Genomic DNA, 24,001 nt, shown 5'->3' with positions numbered 1-24,001 from the left:
AAAAATGGAACGGAACGTAAACTTAAGAAAAACAGAGTTAGCGTGTCGACTATACAGCCTTGCAAAAAAAAAAAAAAAAAAAAAAATTCGACTGCTGATAAGAACAATAACTAATAAGTGTGTTATTTTTAACTACTCTGTACTTGTAATGAATATGTTAATAATGAAAATAAAAGTAGCGTGAAAAATGTAAATAAATAAATTAAAACACAAAAACTTATCTAGTTAGGTAAAAAAAAAAAAGTAACTTAACTTGCCTCTGGTCTTCATGACAAGATCAAGTGTAGTATCTGTTCCGGCAGATACTGCAAGCAAAGACCATATGTGGGGGCAACCTCACATATAAGACCTTGGTCAATGTAGGGGCAACCCTTCATACTAATTGTCACTATCCAGCTCCCCTACTCCCCGGGGAGTTGGTCCCCATTTCCCCTTCACTCCTCACTTTAAAAATCGGCCTTGTGCCTAATTTGCTCAGTGGGGGAGCAAATAAATACCTCAAAGTGTAGTATCTGTTCTTCAGATACTACACTTCGATTTCTTGTTCTCTGTCAGTGGAGGAGAAATCCTTCACGACCGAGACAATTTTTTTTTATTTTTGTTCCTTTTCTCCTCGTTAAAAAACGACCCTGGTGTCTAACTCTGCCCTCGTGTGAAGGTATTGTAAATAGAGACTTGCCTCTGATAACATTGGTTTCTTGTTAATTTATTGTTTCATCTATTTTCTTTTTAGAGTGTCATCAAATGATTTAAAATATTAAAAACTACAAAAAATACAGGGTTTAGAGTTTTCAATAAATATCGGCAAAAAAATTCTTCAATGACTAATTATCTTTTTTTTTTTTAAGAGTTTGTAATATTTTAGAAAATATTTTTTTTTAATTAAAAACTTAAAAATTGCATAATATATGATAAATAAATTCTATTTCTGATTATTTCCGCACCTTAGCCTGGCTGAAAAGTTTTTTTGGAGTGGAGGGTGGAGGGCCAAGGTATTTTCTTCAGCTTAGAGTAATCTTATATCTCCCCTTTATATATAAAGGGGTGGAAAAATTTTACAAGATTAACCATCTTAGTGGCAAACATCATGTCGTCTGTCTCTAAAAGTATTGCTGTGATCGGAGCTGGTGCTAGTGGCCTCCCTGGTATTAAATGTTGTCTCGATGAAGGTTTGAGAGTTGTCTGTCTAGAGAAGAGTCGTTATGTCGGTGGTTTGTGGCGATATTCAGAAGACGAGTATGAAGTGGGACGATCTACTGTGATGCGTTCGACCATTATCAACACCAGCAAAGAGACGATGGCCTACAGCGATTTCCCACCTCCTGGCGATTTCGCTGTTTATATGCACAATACACACGTCATGAAATATTTTGAGCTTTATGCGGAAAAATTTGATTTATTGAAGCACATTCGATTCTCCACTGAGGTAAACAAAAATATTCATATTTATCCTGGTGTCTTGAATTAACTCAAGCTAAAACATACGACAATAATCTATTTTGGGTAATTTTTTACGACGTGCCAATGACCCCACTGACCCAGTGGACCCACTGCCACTACCCAGCATCGTTTAACGCTTAGAAAAAAAAGAGATCTATCTCCCCCACCCCCAATACGTTTAAACAGCCTTTATAAATAATTTGAAAGGTGGGGATCACTTTCCTATATAAATGTAGCGTAAAATGAGCACCCACTTTTTTTTCAAGGGGGGGGTATTACATTTGAAACATAAAATAACGATAAATTTTTAGGGTTTTTTTTTTTTTTTACATAGGCATGCATCACCACATTATCAAGGCCAAGAGGCCACTCAAGGATAAGGGTTAAAGAGTGTTCAATTTGTACATTAGAAATTTTTTGGTAAATGTTTACTTTAACTACAACAGAACACCGACCAATAAAATTTGTTATTGTATAGGTTTTCGAGGTCGCTGAAAATGAATCTGATATTCAAACCCGTCGCAAATTTTCCGTTTGCATGGTATTAACTCCTGAACCCTCGCACTATTTTGTGCCAACTCACCGCCAAATTAAACTGCAGAAGCAAGCACCTATTAAATGCTGTACAAGTTTTATTGGTACCGTTTGCAATATCGTGAAACTTAGCTGTCAACCTTAATTTTAAATGCGATATTCGTTTTCAGTATATCTGAATACTCTAGAAACCAAGTTTTTAAAGGTAGGTTGTGTGTTCGTCTACCAGACCACATTTACCAAAAATTAACACAAAAAAAATTTTAATGAGATTTTTCGTTATTTTATGTTTCAAATGTAATCTTCCCCTGCGCTCCACAAAAATTGAATTTGTCATATTTTGGGGTTCGTTTTGTTTATGAAATTATTAGGTGAAAGTACAGAATGGTCTCAAAAAAAAAATTAATCCGCCCCTCCCACAAAAAAAAAAAAATTAATTAAATTTATCGTTATTTTATGTTTCCAATGTAATTCAAAAGGCCAAATTGAAACCTGAAGCCACACTTGTAGAAACAAAAAGGGCCAAATGGAAATTTTCTTTATAAATGCTATACTAGTGGGACCTGTGAAAATTCCACAGGGGACTCCTTCATATGCAATGTATTAATGCTGGTATTCTGTAGATGTTCAGTGTAAATGGAGATGCTCTGTTATATTATTGTACCTATTTACTATGCCTCCTCACGGGACAGAGTTAGACACCAGGGTCGTTTTTTAACGTGGAGAAAAGGTACAAAAATAAAAATTGCCTCAGTCGTGAAGGATTTCCCCTCCACCGAAAGAGAACAAGAAATAGAAGTGCAGCATCTGAAGAATAGATACTACACTTTGATCTTTATATTTAATTTATTTCGTTTAAAGAAAAAATTACAATTAAAAAAATTCCAACATAAAATTAAAACATTTAAAAAAGTAAAATTTCCCAAAGACAAAACAAATTTAGGCACAAGTTGTGATTTCAAAAATAAAAAAAATATATCCAGATGATTTTGGTGCATCTGCTTGAACTTAAACCAATGAAGAATTAATAAATCCTTTCAGACTGAGACAATTTTAATTTTTGTTCTGATCCAGAGTTCCTCTTGTAGGAGAGCTGGATATTGCCCACATAAAAAAACGACCTTGTGTCTAACTTTGCCCTCTTAGGGAAGCAAGTAAATAGGAATACTCAATATGAGAATAGTAGTCCAAAGCTGGAATGGGAACAGTAACACAAAATTCTCAAACTGTATCAATGTTGTTAATTACCAAAAATAGTTTTATGGCCTTAACAAATTCAACAGACACATAAACTAAAGTGAAAGATAACACGTGTTGTCGCGTATACGTGCGAAAAGGTTTTATGACCAATTCATCTCACAGTTTCATGCTCACAGTTGAGTATGAAACCATTCTGGGGATATTTCTGGGGTCAATCGGTCACTGAGTATATTTCTGACATAGAATTATAAACTGATTCCAATATAAATAACAGCTTACTGACCAAATATGACAGAGTTCAGTTTTGACTCACAGTTCAAGTTTTTCTGATAACACAAAAATATACAATAACAAAGTAAATAACACAAAAAGATGAAAAGCAAAACATGTATTGTATAAAAACGTAAAAAATATAATTTCCGGTACTCCTAGCGTGTTGAGTTCCATAGCTCCCAGCATAAATATTTAATAACCGCCCCCTTTGTGTGGAAATAAAAAGTTTTTGTAATGAATTTGTTTCCCAATTTTACAAACATTTTTTTAATTTATTTACTTATTTATTTACGCTGGTTTATTACAAACATTTTTTCGCACCATTCAACATTTTTAAATGATTAAATAAATTAGAATTAAAATAGGTACTTATACATGTTTGACACCCCGAGAGTACAAACAACGTTGAAATAATAACTATTTAGAAAACCATTCTTAACATGGAGGTGGGGTGAACTATTTTGCACTTTCACCTAACAATTTAATGAAATAAAAGTAACATTATTTTTTTTAAGTTCATATTTCTTTCGGTATCAAACATCCATAAGTACAATACGTTCGTTTGTTTACAAAATAAAAAAAGTTTATTTCCGTACCAAGGGGAGAGGTCATTGAATATTTAGGCTGTGAGCTATAAGACTCAACGCACAAGGAGTACTTAATTTTAAAGTATAAAAATGTATCGAACTATAATTTTAAAGTTTTAATATTTCTTTTTAATGAGTGATTCATAATTGGAAAAAAAATATGCTAAAAACATTTATAGATGGTTTTTAGTATTTTTTTTTTTTTTTTTTTTTTACATTAAGGTTGTATAAAATGTATCAAAATATAATTTTAATTCATCAATGTAGTAATTTAAAAAACATGAAATATTTATGAAGAAACTTCTTTATATTTGAGTTTCATAAAGGGGTGGAACTCGTCTCCATTGCCGACATGTTGCAATGCAGGAGTTCCATAAAAAAGAAACAACACTAAGTGTACATAAATTACGAGGAACGAATAACATAATGTTGATTTCTGATTTCAATATCAGAAGCCGTCATCAAATGGACTGTTCCTCGCTATAACTGTTTATGCCTAAGTTATTTTGTTTGTATTTTTGAAAAATATATAAACTGCTTATTTTTATTTTATATTTACTTTTAGCATATCTTGCGTTTGGTAGCATTTATTTGTTGTATATTTTACTTTTTCATTTTGTTGTCTATAGTAATAAATGTTCGATAATTCTTATTTTTAAGGCATTTATTAGTATAGACATCGAATCGAATATATGGTAAAGAAACAAATAAATAGAAGTAACTAATTAAAATAAAAGGAACTTGTTTGTAAATAAGGGAGATTTTTTAAATTTATTTCTGCCCAGTGTTCAACTTATAATAGGGGAGAAGAGGTGAATGAATTACCACACAGATGAAAAAAGTTATTTCTGACACCTGTGACGTAATAGCACTTTGGGAAATCTCAAAAACGAGATTCGCATTTAGGATCTATTTAAATTTGACAAACTTCTCATTATTTTCTGTAACACCGGTGACGTCGCAGTACATGACCTAACTTTTGGAAAACTCAAAACGAGGGTAAAATTTGGGACCAGATCGGTCGTCTAGCACCCTTTTTAATTCGACAAATTTCGCACGTTTTCCCATTTTAATATACTGTGAGATATTCATGCATGTTCTCGTTTTGTCATTTTTCTCATTAATCCATTACGTGCCATTTTTACCGGTGCCATTTTTACCTATTTATTCACTTGTGCCATTTTTACCGGTGCCATTTTTACCTATTTATTCACTTGTGCCATTTTTACCGGTGCCATTTTTACCTATTTATTCACTTGTGCCATTTTTACCGGTGCCATTTTTACCTAAATTCATATATATATATATATATATATATATATATATATATATCGTTACGATCGCTTACAACTGTTTATATGGGTACGTCGACTTTTACAAAATTATTGCTATTTTGGCTCCTCGCGTGTTGATGAGGCTTTTTCGTATAAAAAGCAAAACTAATTCAAAGTTAACAATTCCTTGGCATTGCTCTGGGAAATGTCCAGAAGCAATCAGCTTTGATCAATGTTGTACATCAGACAATTGCTATTCAATCTGGACAATTGGGAGCTGGTTTCCCTCTCCCCAACATCTGTTGGGTAAAAAAAGTCAAATTTGGGTAAACAACTGCGTGACTTCTATTTGACCTTCTTAATTAGGTCAAATGGAAGCAGCAGAGTTAACTTTTATTGTACACGCCTGTTTTTATAGTTCAATGAATAAATTCAAATCTGTGTATGTCGCTGTGGCCTAATGGGTAATGTGTCCCGTTTTTTTTTTTTTTTTTCACATTAATTTCTAACTCAAGTACTAAATGTTTTGTAAATATATATATTTTCTTTTAAATCTTCAAAAGTTTTGTAAATATATTTAAAAAAACAAAAAATTGCTTGTGAATATTCGAGCATGTTTGCTATTTGACGAGTTTACAAACAACCAACGCCATGTGCTTGTGCCAATGTCAAGGTCGAATCACCGGTGTCACTTGAAATGTGCGCCGGTCGTCGCCAGGCGTCGTCTGCTAAAGGGTATCTATTCTTTACTTCATCCCAAAAGTCGTACGGAAGATGGTGGCCGCAAACGGATATAAAAAGTGGAACGGAACGTAAACTTAAGAAAAACAGAGTTAGCGTGTCGACTATACAGCTTTGCAAAAAAAAAAAAAAATATTCGACTGCTGATAAGAACAATAACTAATAAGTGTGTTATTTTTAACTACTCTGTACTTGTTATGAATATGTTAATAATGAAAATAAAAGTAGTGTGAAAAATGTAAATAAATAAATTAAAACACAAAAACTTATCTAGTTAGGTAAAAAAAAAAAAAAAAGTAACTTAACTTGCCTTTGGTCTTCATGACAAGATCAAAGTGTAGTATCTGCTCCGGCAGATACTGCAAGCAAAGACCATATGTGGGGGCAACCCCACATATAAGACCTTGGTCAATGTAGGGGCAACCCTTCATACCAATTGTCACTATCCAACTCCCCTACTCCCCGGGGAGTTGGTCCCCATTTCCCCTTCACTCCTCACTTTAAAAATCGGCCTTGTGCCTAATTTGCTCAGTGGGGGAGCAAATAAATACCTCAAAGTGTAGTATCTGTTCTTCAGATACTACACTTCAATTTCTTGTTCTCTGTCAGTGGAGGAGAAATCCTTCACGACCGAGACAATTTTTATTTTTGTTCCTTTTCTCCACGTTAAAAAACGACCCTGGTGTCTAACTCTGCCCTCGTGTGGAGGTATTGTAAATAGAGACTTGCCTCTGATAACATTGGTTTCTTGTTAATTTATTGTTTCATCTATTTTCTTTTTAGAGTGTCATCAAATGATTTAAAATATTAAAAACTACAAAAAAATACAGGGTTTAGAGTTTTCAATAAATATCGGCAAAAAAAATTCTTCAATGGCTAATTATTATTTTTTTTTTTTTTAAGAGTTTGTAATATTTTAGAAAAGATTTTATTTTTTTTATTAAAAACTTAAAAATTGCATAATATATGATAAATAAATTCTATTTCTGATTATTTCCGCATCTTAGCCTGGCTGAAAAGTTTTTTTGGAGTGAAGGGGGTGAAATTTTGTCACACCCTCTTTAACTGTCACCCCCCCCCCCAGCTACGCCACTAATTATATTACATGTGAAAGAGTTCGCTATGGAATTTCCACAAGTTTCGCTATTTAAATATGAATAAAATTGAACTCTGGAGTTTGAACTTTGATTAAAAAAAGAAAGTATTTTCTTCAGCTTTGAGTAATCTTATATATAAAGGGGAGATTACTCTAAGCTGAATAAAATTGGGTGGAAAAATTTTACAAGATTAACCATCTTAGTGGCAAACGTCATGTCGTCTGTCACTAAAAGTATTGCTGTGATCGGAGCTGGTGCTAGTGGCCTCACTGGTATTAAATGTTGCCTTGATGAAGGTTTGAGAGTTGTCTGTCTGGAGAAGAGTCATTATGTCGGTGGTTTGTGGAGATATTCAGAAGACGAGAATGAAGTGGGACGATCTACTGTGATGCGTTCGACCATCATCAACACCAGCAAAGAAACAATGGCCTACAGTGATTTCCCACCTCCTGACAATTTCGCTGTTTATATGCACAATACACACGTCATGAAATATTTTGAGCTTTATGCGGAAAAATTTGATTTATTGAAGCACATTCGATTCTCCACTGAGGTAAACAAAAATATTCATATTTATCCTGGTGTCTTGAATTAACACACGCTAAAACATACGACAATCTATTTTGGGTAATTTTTTACGACGTGCCAGTTATCCACTGAGTGTCACTACCCAGCATCGTTTAACGCTTAGAAAAAAAAATATCTACCACCCCCCCAATACGTTTAAACAGCCTTTATAAATAACTAGCAATCGGTGCCCGGCGTTGCCCAGGTGTTTTGAGGTGTATGCTTTCCTGTATAAATGTAGCGTAAAATGAGCACCCACTTTTTTTTTTCATGGGGGGGGGGGTATTACATTTGAAACATAAAATAGCGATAAATTTTTAGGGTTTTTTGGTAAATGTTTACTTTAACTACAACAGAACATCGACCAATAAAATTTGTTTTTTTATAAGTTTTCGAGGTCGCTGACAACGAATCTGATATTCAAACCCGTCGCAAATTTACCGTTTGCATGGTATTAACCCCCTGAACCCTCGCACTATTCACCTCCAAATTAAACTGCAGAAGCACCTATTAAATGTTGTACAAGTTTTATTGGTACCGTTTGCAATATCGTGAAACCTAGCTGTCGACCTCAATTTTAAATGCGATATTCGTTTTCAGCATATCTGAATACTCTAGAAACCAAGTTTTTAAAGGTAGGTTGTGTGTTCGTCTACCAGACCACATTTACCAAAAATTAATACAAAAAAAAATTTTAATGAGATTTTTCGTTATTTTATGTTTCAAATGTAATCTTCCCCTGCGCTCCACAAAAATTGAATTTGTCATATTTTGGGGTTCGTTTTGTTTATGAAATTATTAGGTGAAAGTACAGAATGGTCTCAAAAAAAAAAAAAAAAATTAATCCGCCCCTGCCACAAAAAAAAAAAAAAAAAAAAATTAATTAAATTTATCGTTATTTTATGTTTCCAATGTAATTCAAAAGGCCAAATTGAAACCTGAAGCCACGCTTTTAGAAACAAAAATGGAAATTTTCCTTATAAATGCTATACTAGTGGGGCCTGTGAAAATTCCACAGAGAACTCCTTCATATGTAATATATTAATGTTGGCATTCTGTAGATGTTCAGTGTAAATGGAGATGCTCTGTTATATTATTGTAGCGCTTTTGTTAAAACTACAAAAGTATTTATCTAAGCTAGCAGGGCCGGCCGGCATAGCCTGGTCATAAAGTACGCTTAAATATGATATTTTAATTCTTGTAGATTTCGTATATATTATAGAGTTAATGTTCTATCGATTTTAAATATTATAAAGTTGCGATTTCAAAAATAAAAAAATATATCCAGATGATTTGGGTGCATCTGCTTGGACTGAAACCAAAGATTATGAAAAAAATATATTATCTATTATGTTTTTCTTCTATCTATCTATCTATATATATATATATATATATATATATATATATATATATATATATATATATAAAAGCGAAAATGTATGTTTGTTTGTATGTGTGTTTGTATGTCTCGCAAAAACTTTCGACACAGGTCACGGATTTTTACTAGGTCGGTATCATTTTAAAGTTCCAACCTTCACCCGACAAATGCCGAAAAATTGGCCAAAAACGTTAATTTTTTCACCCTGAAATCAGCATAATCTACAGGGGTGGGGGTCAGCACAAACTGTCCTCTCATGACAAATTTTGTTCTACGCATGCGTCATACGATGTCGTAACCTGATTTACTTTAAATATTTGAAAAAGCTACACAATTTCGGCGATGTCGTCTCAGCTCAGTTGCTTAGAGCGCGGTCTCATTATCTAAAGGTTTTTGGTTCGAATCGTGGTGTGAGATGTCTTCTTTTTTTTTTTGATGTTTTAAATTTTAATATTGAAGCAGGCTCATTTAAGCCATTTTTCACGTGTTTTTCAGATTTTTTAACGTTCGTTTTTCTGTTTTTTACTTCGCTTATTCTTAGGTTTTCATTAACATCCCCACCCTCACCGACCACACACACCCAAAAACAACCGGGCAACGCCGGGTACCCCCCCGTGTTTTTTTGGGGGGGGAGGTATTTTTCAGATTTTTTAACGAAGTTTTAATGTCTGTTTTTCTGTTTTCCGTTTTCTTTTTTTGTTTTTCCCATTTTTACATTTAACATCGTTTTCCTTATGTTAGTTTTTTTGTGCTTTTTTTTTTTAAAAATATTTACTTCGCTTATTCTTATGTTTTGATTAACCTGAGCACACACACCTTTAAACACCCGGGCAACGCCGGGTACCCCCCGCTAGTACATATATAAAAGCGAAAATGTGTGTATGGATGTTCGCTTTTTGTGTATGTCTTCAAAAGGCTTTTTTCCGGCAGATTCTCGAGGCAGTCGCTCATTTTTAAAACTTTTTATATCGCGTCTAAATGATAATATCTACGACTTAACACTGGTGGTCGCCACTCTATTTAATTGTCCCGACTTTGAAACGTTAAATATTCGACATTTTCGGATCGGCATGTGTTACTTTCGTTTTTCGGTATAAAAAAATGCGAAACTCTATTAGAACAACTGGCCCCACGACCAGTGGTCTCTAGAAAGCGATTTAACGTTTGATCGATGTCGGCTTCGTCATCAGACGGTTGCTTTCATTTCGAGACGAGACACTCCCCCTTGATAAACAGGGAGCTGGTTTTCCCCAAAGTAAGGTAAAAACAAACAAACCGGGTTATTGACCTCATTAAAAACTTTCCCGCAGAAAATGTTAACTGCTGAATAAATATTGCTTACAATCGCCGCATGCGCATTAAGCTTTTTCGTATAAAAAAAGAAGCCAACAGACTCGCAGTAAATAAAGCACTGTTCTGCACTCAAAGTCCATGTCATTAACTCGTCACAAACGGGCACCTGCCAGGGCGCATTTTTTTTTCACACTTTACTATTTTCCAACTGCGTGTCAAGGCTTCGTTTTTTTTTTTGTTTTTTTTTTTAAAAACAACCAACGATTTTTTTTTTCATTTACCCAAAAACACACACCTACAAACACCCGGACAACGCCAGGTACCCCCCGCTAGTATATATATAAAAGCCAAAATTTGTGTGTGTGTGTGTGTGTGTGTGTGTGTGTGTGTGTGTGTGTGTGTGTGTGTGTGTGTGTGTGTGCGCGCATTTTTTCTGTATGTCCGCCAAAAGTTTTTTTCCCACGGTTTTTCGGTCGGCTCACTCCTTAAAACTTTTTATATAATGTCTAAATCATAATATCTACGAGTTATGACCGGAGGTAACATCTATTTTTAATTTGCCCGACTTTTACATGCTATTTTCGAGATTTTTTCCGATCGCCGCGTCTTCATTAAACGCTTTTTAGTATAAAAAAAAGCGAATGATGGGGCGGTGAAAACAGAAACTGGCTTGCAGTGCAAATCGCGTCATGTTTGACCTTAATAAGGTCAAATATCCCACGACTTGACTTTCTCGCACTTGTCAATTTCATTTTATAAACCTTAAATTTAGACAGCTTTCACTTCCTCTCCCCTCATGGCCGAGATGGTTAGGTTTTTTCCCCTTTCAAACGGTGTTCTCGGCATCGCGCCGGGAAACGTCCAGAAGCAATCAGCTTTGATCAATGTGGGGCCAAACTCCATATATCAGACAATTGCTATTTAATCTGAACAATGGGGAGCTGGTTTCCCCCCCCCCCAACATCTTGAGGAAAAAAACCAGTCAAAGTTGGATAAACAAACCCAACAAAAGTTAACTCCGCGACTTCTATTTGACCATATTAATGAGGTCAAATAGAAGCAGTAGAGTTAACTTTTATTGCGGTCACGTGTCAATTCTGTTTTTAATGCTTAAATAAATAAATTCAAATATGTTTCTGTTGTATGTCACGGTGGCCCAGTGGTTAACGTCGCACTTTTTTTCTTTTTTTTTTCACACTTAAATTTCCAACTTTGCCTCAAGGGTTCGGGTTCGATCCTCCTACTCACCTACCAAAACTTTTTTTTTATTATTTTAAACCGCCCCCCCCCCTGGAGTTTTGATTTGCCCAAAACCACACACACCTCCAAACACTCGGGTAACGCCGGGTACCCCCCCCCCCGTTAGTATAAATATAAATCTCACCTGTCTGTTTAAATGATTAAGTGTTAGTAGCAGGGGGCGGGGGCGAAACAAGAGTAAGCATTTTGAGTGGAGAGAGAAAAAAAAGAAGTGGTAGTAGGCAGGCAGGATCAAACTCATAACGCGAAGGAGGAAAAAAAAACGTGACGTCTGTGCTGATGTTTCGATCGTCCGACCGGAAGTCAATCCAACTGATACAATGACTTAGAAAAATGGCAACGCAAAAAATCGACACCTCCTTGTACAAAATTGCCAAGTTTAGGGTGAAGGAATTAATGCTTTTGTCCAATTTTTCGATATTTGTCATCCGAAGAGTCCAGCTTAAAAACGATACCGATCTCATGAAAATACGTCGCCTCTGTCAAAAAGCTTTTGCAATACATATAAACACACACACACACACACACACACACACACTTTGCCTTTCAATAGAAGATTCTAAAAACAATTTAAAAATTTCTTTTTCTTGACACTAAAAATTTAAACAAACGTGTATTTATTAAAAGATTGTTTATTTACCACATAAGTCTACTGGTTAAAGATCTCCTATGCAGTAATGACTCCAAGGAGTCTAATTTCATATTTATTTTTATTGCAAAATTATTGTAAATAAAGTCAATATTCTAGAGTTTACTTGTCTGATGACACCCCCCCCCCAAAAAAAAAAAAACATTTAGAACTTTGTCAAATTAAAAAAAAAAAAAAGAAATTATTTCTAAATTCAAAAGTCCCTCCCAATTTCTCCCAAAGTACTTTCATTTTATTTTATTTATTTATTTTTTTATTTTTTATTTATTTATTTTTTTTTTTTGTGGAAAGAGGTCATATTTCAAGTGATCAAGCATGGTTCTATGATCTTGCTAATCCTAGGTCCTAGGGTTAGTGGTAAATAAATTAATGAACATCCTTCAAATATTAAAATGGCCGGAAATGATAATTTTATGTTAAATTCATGTATGAAACTGATCCCCCCCCCCCGTCCACCCACCCACCCACTTCAAATTCTAAAATAATGATTTTTTTTTTTTCTTACTACTAAGTTTTTCTATGTGTTCACTCGTAATTACCTAAAAAAAAAAAAACAAAGAAAGTAGAATTTCATTTTGGGGTGATGATTTAAATTGGGGCGTTTACAAATTTACTGCTATTATTATTATTATTATTATTATTGGCTCACAAGGAGCTTTTACAGATCATCAAAGATCCCATTGTGGTGTCCTCTGGAAGCTGAGTGACAACAAGTCTCCCCAGTTTTTCCAGTATTCTCCATGTCTTTGGCGATAACATTTGCAAATAAATTTGCGTTATCACAACAGCTGCTTGCCATTGGTCTTTAATGGAATTTGAGTGGCAATCAACCTGCCCAAGGTCCCAGTTCTCTTCAAACGTATACAGTGGAGGTCTGGTCAGTGCTTACTTCTGGGTCTTTCCTTCCTCCACCTTGACTACTTGGCTATTCTTTCTCACTTTTTTGGGAAGGAGGGGGACAGTGATGTGGTAATGGGGGATGGGTGTGGGGTTAGAGAACTTATAGGTATGCAGCTTCAATGTTCTTGGTTCCATGTAGCGCTTCATGTTTTGTCTCCGTAGCAGTTTGTGTGGTCTGCGCTTGTGGTTTGTGTGTGTTAGTCCCCACAGTCTAGAGTTTTCCGTAATATTTCAGCTGTTTTCACTATTGTTCATTGTATTTTTCAAGTATTTCCTTTGATTCCAATTTCTCCCATTCTTTTTTAAAGTTTTTCAGGATTGTTTCTAGTGCTCGTACTATTATAGGTATTTTTTTTATTTTTTATCTTCGATATCCCTTTCAGCTCTCTGGCTAGCTCTGTGTATTTGCTCAGTTTCTCTTTTTCTTTGATATTCACCCTGTGGTCAGCTGGGACAGCAAAGTCAACGATTTGACAGGATTTTTCTTTCTTGTTAATTATTATGGTCTTCTTGCTCGGATGAGTTTAGTTTGCATGTCCATATCCCATAGGATTTTGTGATTCTTGTTTTCAAGTACTGTTGCCGGCTTATGTTTGTACCATTTGTCTGTGCATTCGAGATGCAGTTGTTTGCATAATTCCCAGTGTACTGCCCTTCCCACTTAGTCGTGTCTGTTCTTGTATTTCTTTTGGGTCAGTTTGCTGCATTAATTTACTATATGGTTTATCGTTTTATCTCTTAGTCCACAAAGTCTGCATTTACTGTTTTCTCGTATTTTATCGATCTTTGCTTTGATGTGGTTAGTTCTTATCAAGTTATCTTGTGCTGCGGTTATTAGGGATTCAGTTTCTCGGCTTATGTGTCCTTGTTACAGCCATGTCCAAGTGTCTTTGTTATTCTCATCTTTTGTCATCCTTATGTATCTTCCATGTAGTTGTTTTTCTTTCCATTTTTCTTTTCTCGTCTTATCCTTTTTCTCTCTGTTTTCTGTTTTGTCAATTTTCTCAGTGTTTCTCGCTGTCATGATTATCCTTTCTGTGGTTTGCGTTATGTATTTTTCAAATTCTTTTTTTGTTTCATTCACACAATCTTCTCTACAAACTATTCCTCTCCCTCCTTCTTTTCTGTTCACGTAGAGTCGGTCAACATCGTCCTTTGGGTGTAGTGCATTGTGCATGGTCATGAGTTTCCTAGTCTTCTGATCGAGGTGTCTCTGTTCTTCTTCGGTCCATCCTATGAACGGTCTTGAGTATCTTATTAGTGATACTGCCCATGTATTTATACCTTTTATTAGGTTTTTGCTATATAATTTAGTTTCTAGAAGTTTCCTTGTTCTCCTGAGGTATTCCTTTTCAATTCTCTTTCATTTCTGTGGCTTTGATGATATCTGCTTCCAGAACTCTCAAGTATATATAGTCGTCTTGTTCCTCTATGGCCCTCATCTCCGTTTGCTTGGGTAGTTCCATGCCTTCTGTTGTCTCCAGTTTTCCCTTCTTAAAACAAGTATTGCACACTTCTCAATACCAAACTTCATTTGTATATCCTGACTGAAGATCCTGGTAGTGTTTATTAGTGTCTCTAGTTCTTTTTCAGTCTTTGCAAAAAGTTTCAGGTTGTCCATGTACATTAGGTGGTTCATTTTTTTCCTCCGTATTAGAAAACTTGTATCCAGCTTGGTACTTTCTCAGTATATTGTTCAGGGGTATGATGGCTATTATGAACAGCAATGGTAATAGTGAATCACTTTGGAAGATGCCTCTTTGTATGTTAATTTCTGTTATGTGTTGTCCATCAGCTGTCAATTCCAGTCTCCATGTTCTCATTGCATTTTCTATGACATCGATGATCCTGCTTAGTATTTTATACATTTTAAACATTCTATTATTAGCATTACAAGTTGATTTTTTTTCTTTCTTTTCAGATAACTGTTGTTAAGAGCTATGTAAAAGATGCTTAAAACCGTTTGAATTATGCAAATACCATCAGTAGTTCAAAAGTTATGAGAATTTTAAGTGCCAAAATTTATGCTTTTCCGTGGACATTTTTCTTTAGAAAAAGTGGGCTAAATTATATATAATTTCGCCACCATTTATTTATTTTTCAAGCTATTCTCCTGAAATTTGGTACTCTTATGTAAAATTATGTGCTCTTTCTGATCATGCAGTCAAATCTGATGTATCTCTTTACTATAAGCCATGAATTATAAATACAGATGTACAAATTAAATTTTTTTTAAACTGGCGCATGGTATCATACAGTGGGTGTGTATTCATGAACAAAACTAAGTATTATAGTGATATTTAAAAATAGCTTTATTGAGAATAGGTATTTACCTGCCTCCCCACCACAAGAGAGCTTAATCTGGGGTGTAGCCATTGAATGCCTAAAATTATGCGAGTTCGCATCGGCAGGCGTCATTATTTTTTTTTATTTCTCCCTCCCCACTGTCACAATTCTTTTTTGTTTTTTACAACCGAGCAATGCCAGGTGCTCCCCCCCCCCCGTTGTCATATTCCTCTTCCCCACCACTGTCACAATTTATCATATTAAAGCAGATTTTATCACCGGGCAGCGCCACCTCACCTCCCACCCCCATTGTCATAATATTTTTTACAACCAGAGAATGCTGGGCGCCCCCCCCCCGCTAGTTTATAAATATAAAAGCGAAAATGTATGTATGTATGTATGTATGTATGTGTGTTCGCTTTTTCTGTGTGCCTACAAAAGGCTTCTTTCAGAGAAGCGCTCGGTCGGTTCACAACTTTTTAAAACTTTTTATATCACATACAAATCGTAATATCTCACAGTTAACAACGAAGCTCGCCTGTCTATTTATCTATTAGTCTATTATATAAAGGGCAAATGTCTGTGTGTTTGTTTGTATGTCCATTAAAAACTTTTTTCGTCCACATCAAACAGGCGCGAACATAGTACCATTAGAAAGAAAGATCTCTCAGACACGTAATATCGAAAAATTGGAAAAAGTCATCAATTATTTTTGTGTACAAATGTTGCTTTGTTTGAAGGTGGGAGTCAGATAAAAGCTTTGCTTTCGACGCATACTCATGCATGAAACATCATTTCGTTCTTTTGTTTCTAAAAGCTAAATTTGCAGAGTGTCGTCTGTGTCATCATAGTCTGTTTATAATCTTATCTTTTGTGAGTTTGTGTCCGGCATGCATCGTTTTTTAAATTGTTTTTTACTTTTTTTTTTTTTTTTTTTAGATAGCATAATAAGTAAGTTATTTGCTATCTTATGACAATAATAATGATGATAATAATAATAAGGTTAATAATAATAATAATGATAATAAATAATGATAATAATGACAATAATAAAAATAATGATAATAATGAAAATAATAATAATAATAATAATGATAATAATCATGATGATAATTATAATAATAATAATAATAATATTGATAATAATAATGATGATAATGATAATAATATAACAAATATAAAATAAAAGATAATAATAATGATAATTATAATAATAAGGTTAATAATAATAATAATGATAATAAATAATGATAATAATGACAATAATAAAAATGATAATAATGAAAATAATAATAATAATAATGATAATAATCATGATGATAATTATAATAATAATAATAATAATGATAATAATCATGATGATAATTATAATAATAATAATAATAATATTGATAATAATAATGATGATAATGATAATAATATAACAAATATAAAATAAAAGATAATAATAATGATAATTATAATAATAAGGTTAATAATAATAATAATGATAATAAATAATGATAATAATGACAATAATAAAAATGATAATAATGAAAATAATAATAATAATAATGATAATAATCATGATGATAATTATAATAATAATAATAATAATGATAATAATCATGATGATAATTATAATAATAATAATAATATTGATAATAATAATGATGATAATGATAATAATATAACAAATATAAAAACGTTCATTTTTAACTTTTTTTTAAAACTGCCCAATAATCGTGTTCTGTGTTTTTAACCGTATCTTTTGTTTTTTCATATCAAAATGCTCTTACCCCCCCTCCATTAATTCTATTTATTATTTCACAACCGAAAAAAAAAAACTCAATATGTTTGCCTATTTTCGTTTATTGCTTAGAAATTTTGCTTTCAGTTTCCATTCTGGCTGATGGCACCCAAGTCACTATTCCTTTCTTTTTATAATTTTTTTTATAAATCAAAATATAAATTTTACGACCAGCTAGCTGTCTGTTGCATCACTTGATGTTTACGTTAGTCAATGCCGATCTATGCACAACTTGGGGAACTTACTTCTGAATTAGACGTAAACGGTGATCATGAAACAGTGACTATGAAAAGAAGTTACAATGCAAAGAAATAAAAGATCATAAAATTCCTACATGCATGTATTAGGCTGAGAAGAAAGTTCTTGCGGAATTTTTTAATTTTAATTTCAAAAGATGTAGTTTCAAATAAGTTTTCGTTATAATACCTTTAGTTTAGATATAATTTTGAAGAACGTTTTTGTTTTACCTAATCGTTTAAATTATGATCGTTTTAAAACAAGTATGTCTTCTTTTCAAAAAGTTGAATACAAGATGGAATAAAGCAAATTTTCATAATTTCCTTATTTCAATTCAAGCTAGGCAGTAAAGCTGCTGAAACAGTTCACAATATCAATGAAGCATTTGGCCCAGAAACCACTATTTACGACATAGAACAATGGTGGTTTAAGAAATTTTATGACGGCGACAAAAGTCTTGAAGATGATGAGCATAATGGTCGACCATCGAATATTTACAATAATCAATCAGGAGCCAATCCATGCATAACTGTTGGAAAACTTGCTTCTGAATTAGACATAACGCATACAATGATTTTCAATCACTTAAGAGAGATTGGAAAGACAAAAAAAACCTGATAAATGGGTGGCTCAATACTTGAACGACAACCAAAAGAAACGCCGTTATGAAATGTCATCTTCTCTTCTTTTAAGCAAGAACAACGCATTTCTCAACCATATTGTAACTTGTAATGAAAACTGGGTTTTTTACAACAACCAATGACTCTCAGCTCAATGGTTAGATGCTGACAAAACTCCAAGACATTTCTTAAAGCCCGAGTTGCACCAAAAGAAGGTCATGCTGACTGTTTGGTGATTTGCAACCGGTTTCATCTAGTACCGTTTTTTGAATGGAGGCGAAACTATTATGGCAGGGAAGTACTGTCAACAAATGGATGAAATGCATCAGAAACTTCGACAACAACACCCAGCATTAGTCAACAGCAAAGGCCCAATTCTCTTCCACGACAATGTCCGATCACACGTTGCTAAACTGATCCTGCAGAAGTTGAACGAATCAGGCTCTAAAACTGTCTCATCTGCCATATTCACAAGATCTCTCACCCACCGACTATCACTTTTTCAAGAATCTCAACAATTTTCTGTGTGAGAAATGCTTTAAAAACCTAAGCAATATCAAATATGCCTTCAGTGATTTCACTGTCACCAAAACACAAGATTTTTACATTATTGGCATAAATACACTTGTTTTGTGTTGATTCTGATGGTGCTTAGTTCGATCAATACCTTTTTGTTTGAGCTGAGATATGTTCATCTAAATTTAAGTTAAAACCACAAGAACTTTCTTATCAAACTGATATAAACACTTTTATTTTATTTGTTGATCGCTCATTAATCAAAACATAACGCCTTGAAAAATTACTATTATTTTTTAAAGATATTTTTTTACTTAAAAAACAAACAATTCCTTAACTATCATATTTTCTTTCTTGTCAGGTCTTAAAAATTGAAGAAAATGATGATTTTGAAAGTAGCGGTCAGTGGAAGGTGTACACAAAAGATTTGACCAGTGGTCAACCCCACATTGAAATATTTGATGGCGTTTTGGTTTGTACAGGTCACCATGCCATCCCGAATATTCCACATATTATGGGGCAAGAAAAGTTCAAAGGTCAAATTTTGCATTCGCAGCAGTATAAACACCCCAAGAATTTTGAAGACAAACAAGTTGTAGTTGTTGGAATTGGAAACTCTGGGGGAGACATCGCTGTTGAACTTGGTGCTGTTAGTCCGCAGGTTTGTAATTATTTTTGTTTTTCTTTTGATTTGGCTTATTTCAGATTTTTTAAAATATTTTTTAATTTTATGAACTAAAGTAGCCGTTTAGTGAGAGAGGTTATAAAAAAAAAAATATTTCTTCAATTTTTTAGTTTCATTATTATAAAAAAATGTTTCAATTTTTTATAATTTCATTATTATAAAAAAATATTTCAATTTTTTATAGTTTCATTATTATAAAAAAATATTTTAATTTTTTATAGTTTCATTATTATAAAAAAATATTTTAATTTTTTATAGTTTCATTATTATAAAAAAATATTTTAATTTTTTATAGTTTCATTATTATAAAAAAATATTTTAATTTCTTATAGTTTCATTATTATAAAAAAATATTTTAATTTTTTATAGTTTCATTATAATAAAAAAATATTTTAATTTTTTATAGTTTCATTATTATAAAAAAATATTTTAATTTTTTATAGTTTCATTATTATAAAAAAATATTTTAATTTTTTATAGTTTCATTATTATAAAAAAGTATTTCAATTTTTTATAGTTTCATTATTATAAAAGAATATTTACAATTTTTTATAGTTTCATTATTATAAAAAAAATATTTCAATTTTTTATAGTTTCATTATTATAAAAGAATATTTCAATTTTTTATAGTTTCATTATTATAAAACAATATTTCAATTTTTTATAGTTTCATTATTATAAAAAATATTTCAATTTTTTATGGTTTCATTATTATTAAAAAATATTTCAATTTTTTATAGTTTCATTACTATTAAAAATATTTCAATTTTTTATAGTTTAATTATTATAAAAGAATATTTAAATTTTTTATAGTTTCATTATTATAAAAAATGTTTCAATTTTTTATAGTTTCATTATTATAAAAGAATATTTCAATTTTTTATAGTTTCATTATTATTAAAAATATTTCAATTTTTTATAGTTTCATTATTATAAAAGAATATTTCAATTTTTTATAGTTTCATTATTATAAAAAATATTTCAATTTTTTATGGTTTCATTATTATAAAAAAATATTTCAATTTTTTATAGTTTCATTATTATAAAAAAATATTTTAATTTTTTATAGTTTCATTATTATAAAAAAATATTTTAATTTTTTATAGTTTCATTATTATAAAAAAATATTTTAATTTCTTATAGTTTCATTATTATAAAAAAATATTTTAATTTTTTATAGTTTCATTATAATAAAAAAATATTTTAATTTTTTATAGTTTCATTATTATAAAAAAATATTTTAATTTTTTATAGTTTCATTATTATAAAAAAATATTTTAATTTTTTATAGTTTCATTATTATAAAAAAGTATTTCAATTTTTTATAGTTTCATTATTATAAAAGAATATTTACAATTTTTTATAGTTTCATTATTATAAAAAAAATATTTCAATTTTTTATAGTTTCATTATTATAAAAGAATATTTCAATTTTTTATTGTTTCATTATTATAAAACAATATTTCAATTTTTTATAGTTTCATTATTATAAAAAATATTTCAATTTTTTATGGTTTCATTATTATTAAAAAATATTTCAATTTTTTATAGTTTCATTACTATTAAAAATATTTCAATTTTTTATAGTTTAATTATTATAAAAGAATATTTAAATTTTTTATAGTTTCATTATTATAAAAAATGTTTCAATTTTTTATAGTTTCATTATTATAAAAGAATATTTCAATTTTTTATAGTTTCATTATTATTAAAAATATTTCAATTTTTTATAGTTTCATTATTATAAAAGAATATTTCAATTTTTTATAGTTTCATTATTATAAAAAATATTTCAATTTTTTATGGTTTCATTATTATTAAAAAATATTTCAATTTTTTATAGTTTCATTATTATAAAAAATATTTCAATTTTTTATAGTTTCATTATTATAAAAAAATATTTCAATTTTTTATAGTTTCATTATTATAAAAGAATATTTCAATTTTTATAGTTTCATTATTATTAAAAAGTATTTCAATTTCTTATAGTTTCATTATTATAAAAAAATGTTTCAATTTTTTATAGTTTCATTATTATAAAAAATATTTCAATTTTTTATAGTTTCATTATTATAAAAGAATATTTCAATTTTTATAATTTCATTATTATTAAAAAATATTTCAATTTCTTATAGTTTCATTATTATAAAAAAATGTTTCAATTTTTTATAGTTTCATTATTATAAAAAAATATTTCAATCTTTTATAATTTCATTATTATAAAAGAATATTTCAATTTTTTATAGTTTCATTATTATAAAAAATATTTCAATTTTTTATGGTTTCATTATTACAAAATATATTTCAATTTTTTATAGTTTCATTATTATAAAAAATATTTTAATTTTTTATAGTTTCATTATTAAAAAAAGAATATTTCAATTTTTTATAGTTTCATTATTATAAAAAAATATTTCAATTTTTTATAGTTTCATTATTATAAAAAAATATTTCAATTTTTTATAGTTTCATTATATTAAAAGAATATTTCAATTTTTTATAGTTTCATTACTATTAAAAATATTTCAATTTTTTATAGTTTAATTATTATAAAAGAATATTTCAATTTTTTATAGTTTCATCTTATTAAAAATATTTCAATTTTTTATAGTTTCATTATTATAAAAAATATTTCAATTTTTTATAGTTTCATTATTATAAAAAGAATATTTCAATTTTTTATAGTTTCATTATTAAAAAAAGAATATTTCAATTTTTTATAGTTTCATTATTATAAAAAAATATTTCAATTTTTTATAGTTTCATTATATTAAAAGAATATTTCAATTTTTTATAGTTTCATTACTATTAAAAATATTTCAATTTTTTATAGTTTAATTATTATAAAAGAATATTTCAATTGTTTATAGTTTCATTATTATAAAAGAATATTTACAATTGTTTATAGTTTCATTATTATAAAAAAAATATTTCAATTTTTTATAGTTTCATTATTATAAAAGAATATTTCAATTTTTTATAGTTTCATTATTATAAAAAAATATTTCAATTTTTTATAGTTTCATTATTATAAAAAAATATTTCAATTTTTTATAGTTTCATTAATATAAAAAAATATTTCAATTTTTTATAGTTTCATTATTATAAAAGAATATTTCAATTTTTTATAGTTTCATTATTATAAAAGAATATTTCAATTTTTTATAGTTTCATTATTATAAAAGAATATTTCAATTTTTTATAGTTTCATTATTATAAAAGAATATTTCAATTTTTTATAGTTTCATTCTTATAAAAAATATTTCAATTTTTTATAGTTTCATTATTATAAAAAATATTTCAATTTTTTATAGTTTCATTATTATAAAAAATATTTCAATTTTTTATAGTTTCATTATTATAAAAGAATATTTCAATATTTTATAGTTTCATTATTATAAAAGAATATTTCAATTTTTTATAGTTTCATTATTATAAAAGAATATTTCAATTTTTTATAGTTTCATTATTATAAAAGAATATTTCAATTTTTATAGTTTCATTATTATTAAAAAATATTTCAATTTTTTATAGTTTTATTATTATAAAAAGTATTTTAATTTTTTATAGTTTCATTATTATTAAAAAATATTTCAATTTTTTATAGCTTCATTATTATAAAAAGATAAATGATAAATTTTCTTTATTGACATAACATATCTTCTTAATATAATGAATTGGAGGGGAAGAATTTAGGAATTTATCGGCACCATTTGTTCTACATTGTATTGTTTGGGATAAAAAATTGTAAAATTACTGTTTACTTTTGATAACTGATATATATTAACTCTCTTCGGACTATTCCTTTTATCAACTTTACATATTTTAATATGTTGTCATAAAGAGGAGGGAAGAATTTATTAGAACAATTTGTTTCACTCGGTATTGTCTGGGATAAAAAAAAATTATATCATGACAATTAATTTTGGTAACTGATATATTAACTCTCTTTGAACTATTACCTTTATCAGCATTACATATCTTCTGAATATGTTGAAGAGGGGAAAGAAAATTATCGCATTCATAGAAACTATTTGTTCCACTCTGTGTTGTTCAGGATTAATAATCATTATCCTCATTACTTCAAGAGGTACTTTGATTTTAGCATATTTCTGGTAGTGCTGATAAGTTTCTTTATTAAAAGTCCAGAAACATATTTAATAAATTGGTAGGGGAGGGATAACATAAACTTTTCTGTTGCCATTGTCCAAAAGCAATAAAATTGTCATTATCAACATCATTTCTCTTCATACTTTGATTTTAACCATACTTTTGGTATGGCTGTGAAAGTTTCCTTACAAAGGTTACACTACTATATTTATTAAATGAAACTTTTGTTCTACTCGGAGTTGTCTAGAACCAAATAAAATATCATTATCAACATCATTTCTCATCATACTTTAATTTTAATGTACATTCAGCAATATGGTGCAGGCCTCTTTACTAATATTACAGAATCATATTTCTGAAATGAGGCAGGAGAGGAAAAATAACAGAGACTTTTGTCCAGGAGCAATAAAATTGTCATTATATTTGGTAACAGAATCGTTTCTTCTTGGAGTTTTCCAGGAGCAATAAATATAAATGATGACATTTTCTTTGAACTAATTTCATTGTCAACAGTATTTCTTTTCAGATTATTGTGAAAGTATGGGGGGGGGCGTAATAACTCAGG

The 24,001-nt window shown here is 29.9% G+C and overlaps 1 protein-coding gene and 1 pseudogene across 1 annotated transcript in view; both read left to right on the top strand.

The window, feature by feature from the left end:
- The first annotated feature begins 1,053 nt into the window (after positions 1 to 1,053).
- Positions 1,054 to 1,544, top strand: LOC145285848 (flavin-containing monooxygenase 5 pseudogene; annotated as a pseudogene).
- Positions 1,545 to 7,325: 5,781 nt separating this feature from the next.
- LOC145285847 (flavin-containing monooxygenase 5-like) overlaps positions 7,326 to 24,001 on the top strand; it is a 28,004-nt gene continuing 11,328 nt past the window's right edge. The window contains exons 1-2 of the mRNA XM_080134289.1: positions 7,326 to 7,699; positions 19,003 to 19,302. Coding sequence (XP_079990415.1) covers positions 7,361 to 7,699; positions 19,003 to 19,302 — 639 coding nt within the window. The 5' untranslated portion in view covers positions 7,326 to 7,360. The remainder of the gene's footprint in view (positions 7,700 to 19,002; positions 19,303 to 24,001) is intronic.

This window comes from Euprymna scolopes, chromosome 10 (genome assembly GCF_053919585.1).
Source record: "Euprymna scolopes isolate OS-2025 chromosome 10, ASM5391958v1, whole genome shotgun sequence".
Taxonomy (NCBI): domain Eukaryota; kingdom Metazoa; phylum Mollusca; class Cephalopoda; order Sepiida; family Sepiolidae; genus Euprymna; species Euprymna scolopes.
Note: the sequence above shows the minus strand (reverse complement) of the source record. Positions and strands in the feature narration are given on the sequence as shown.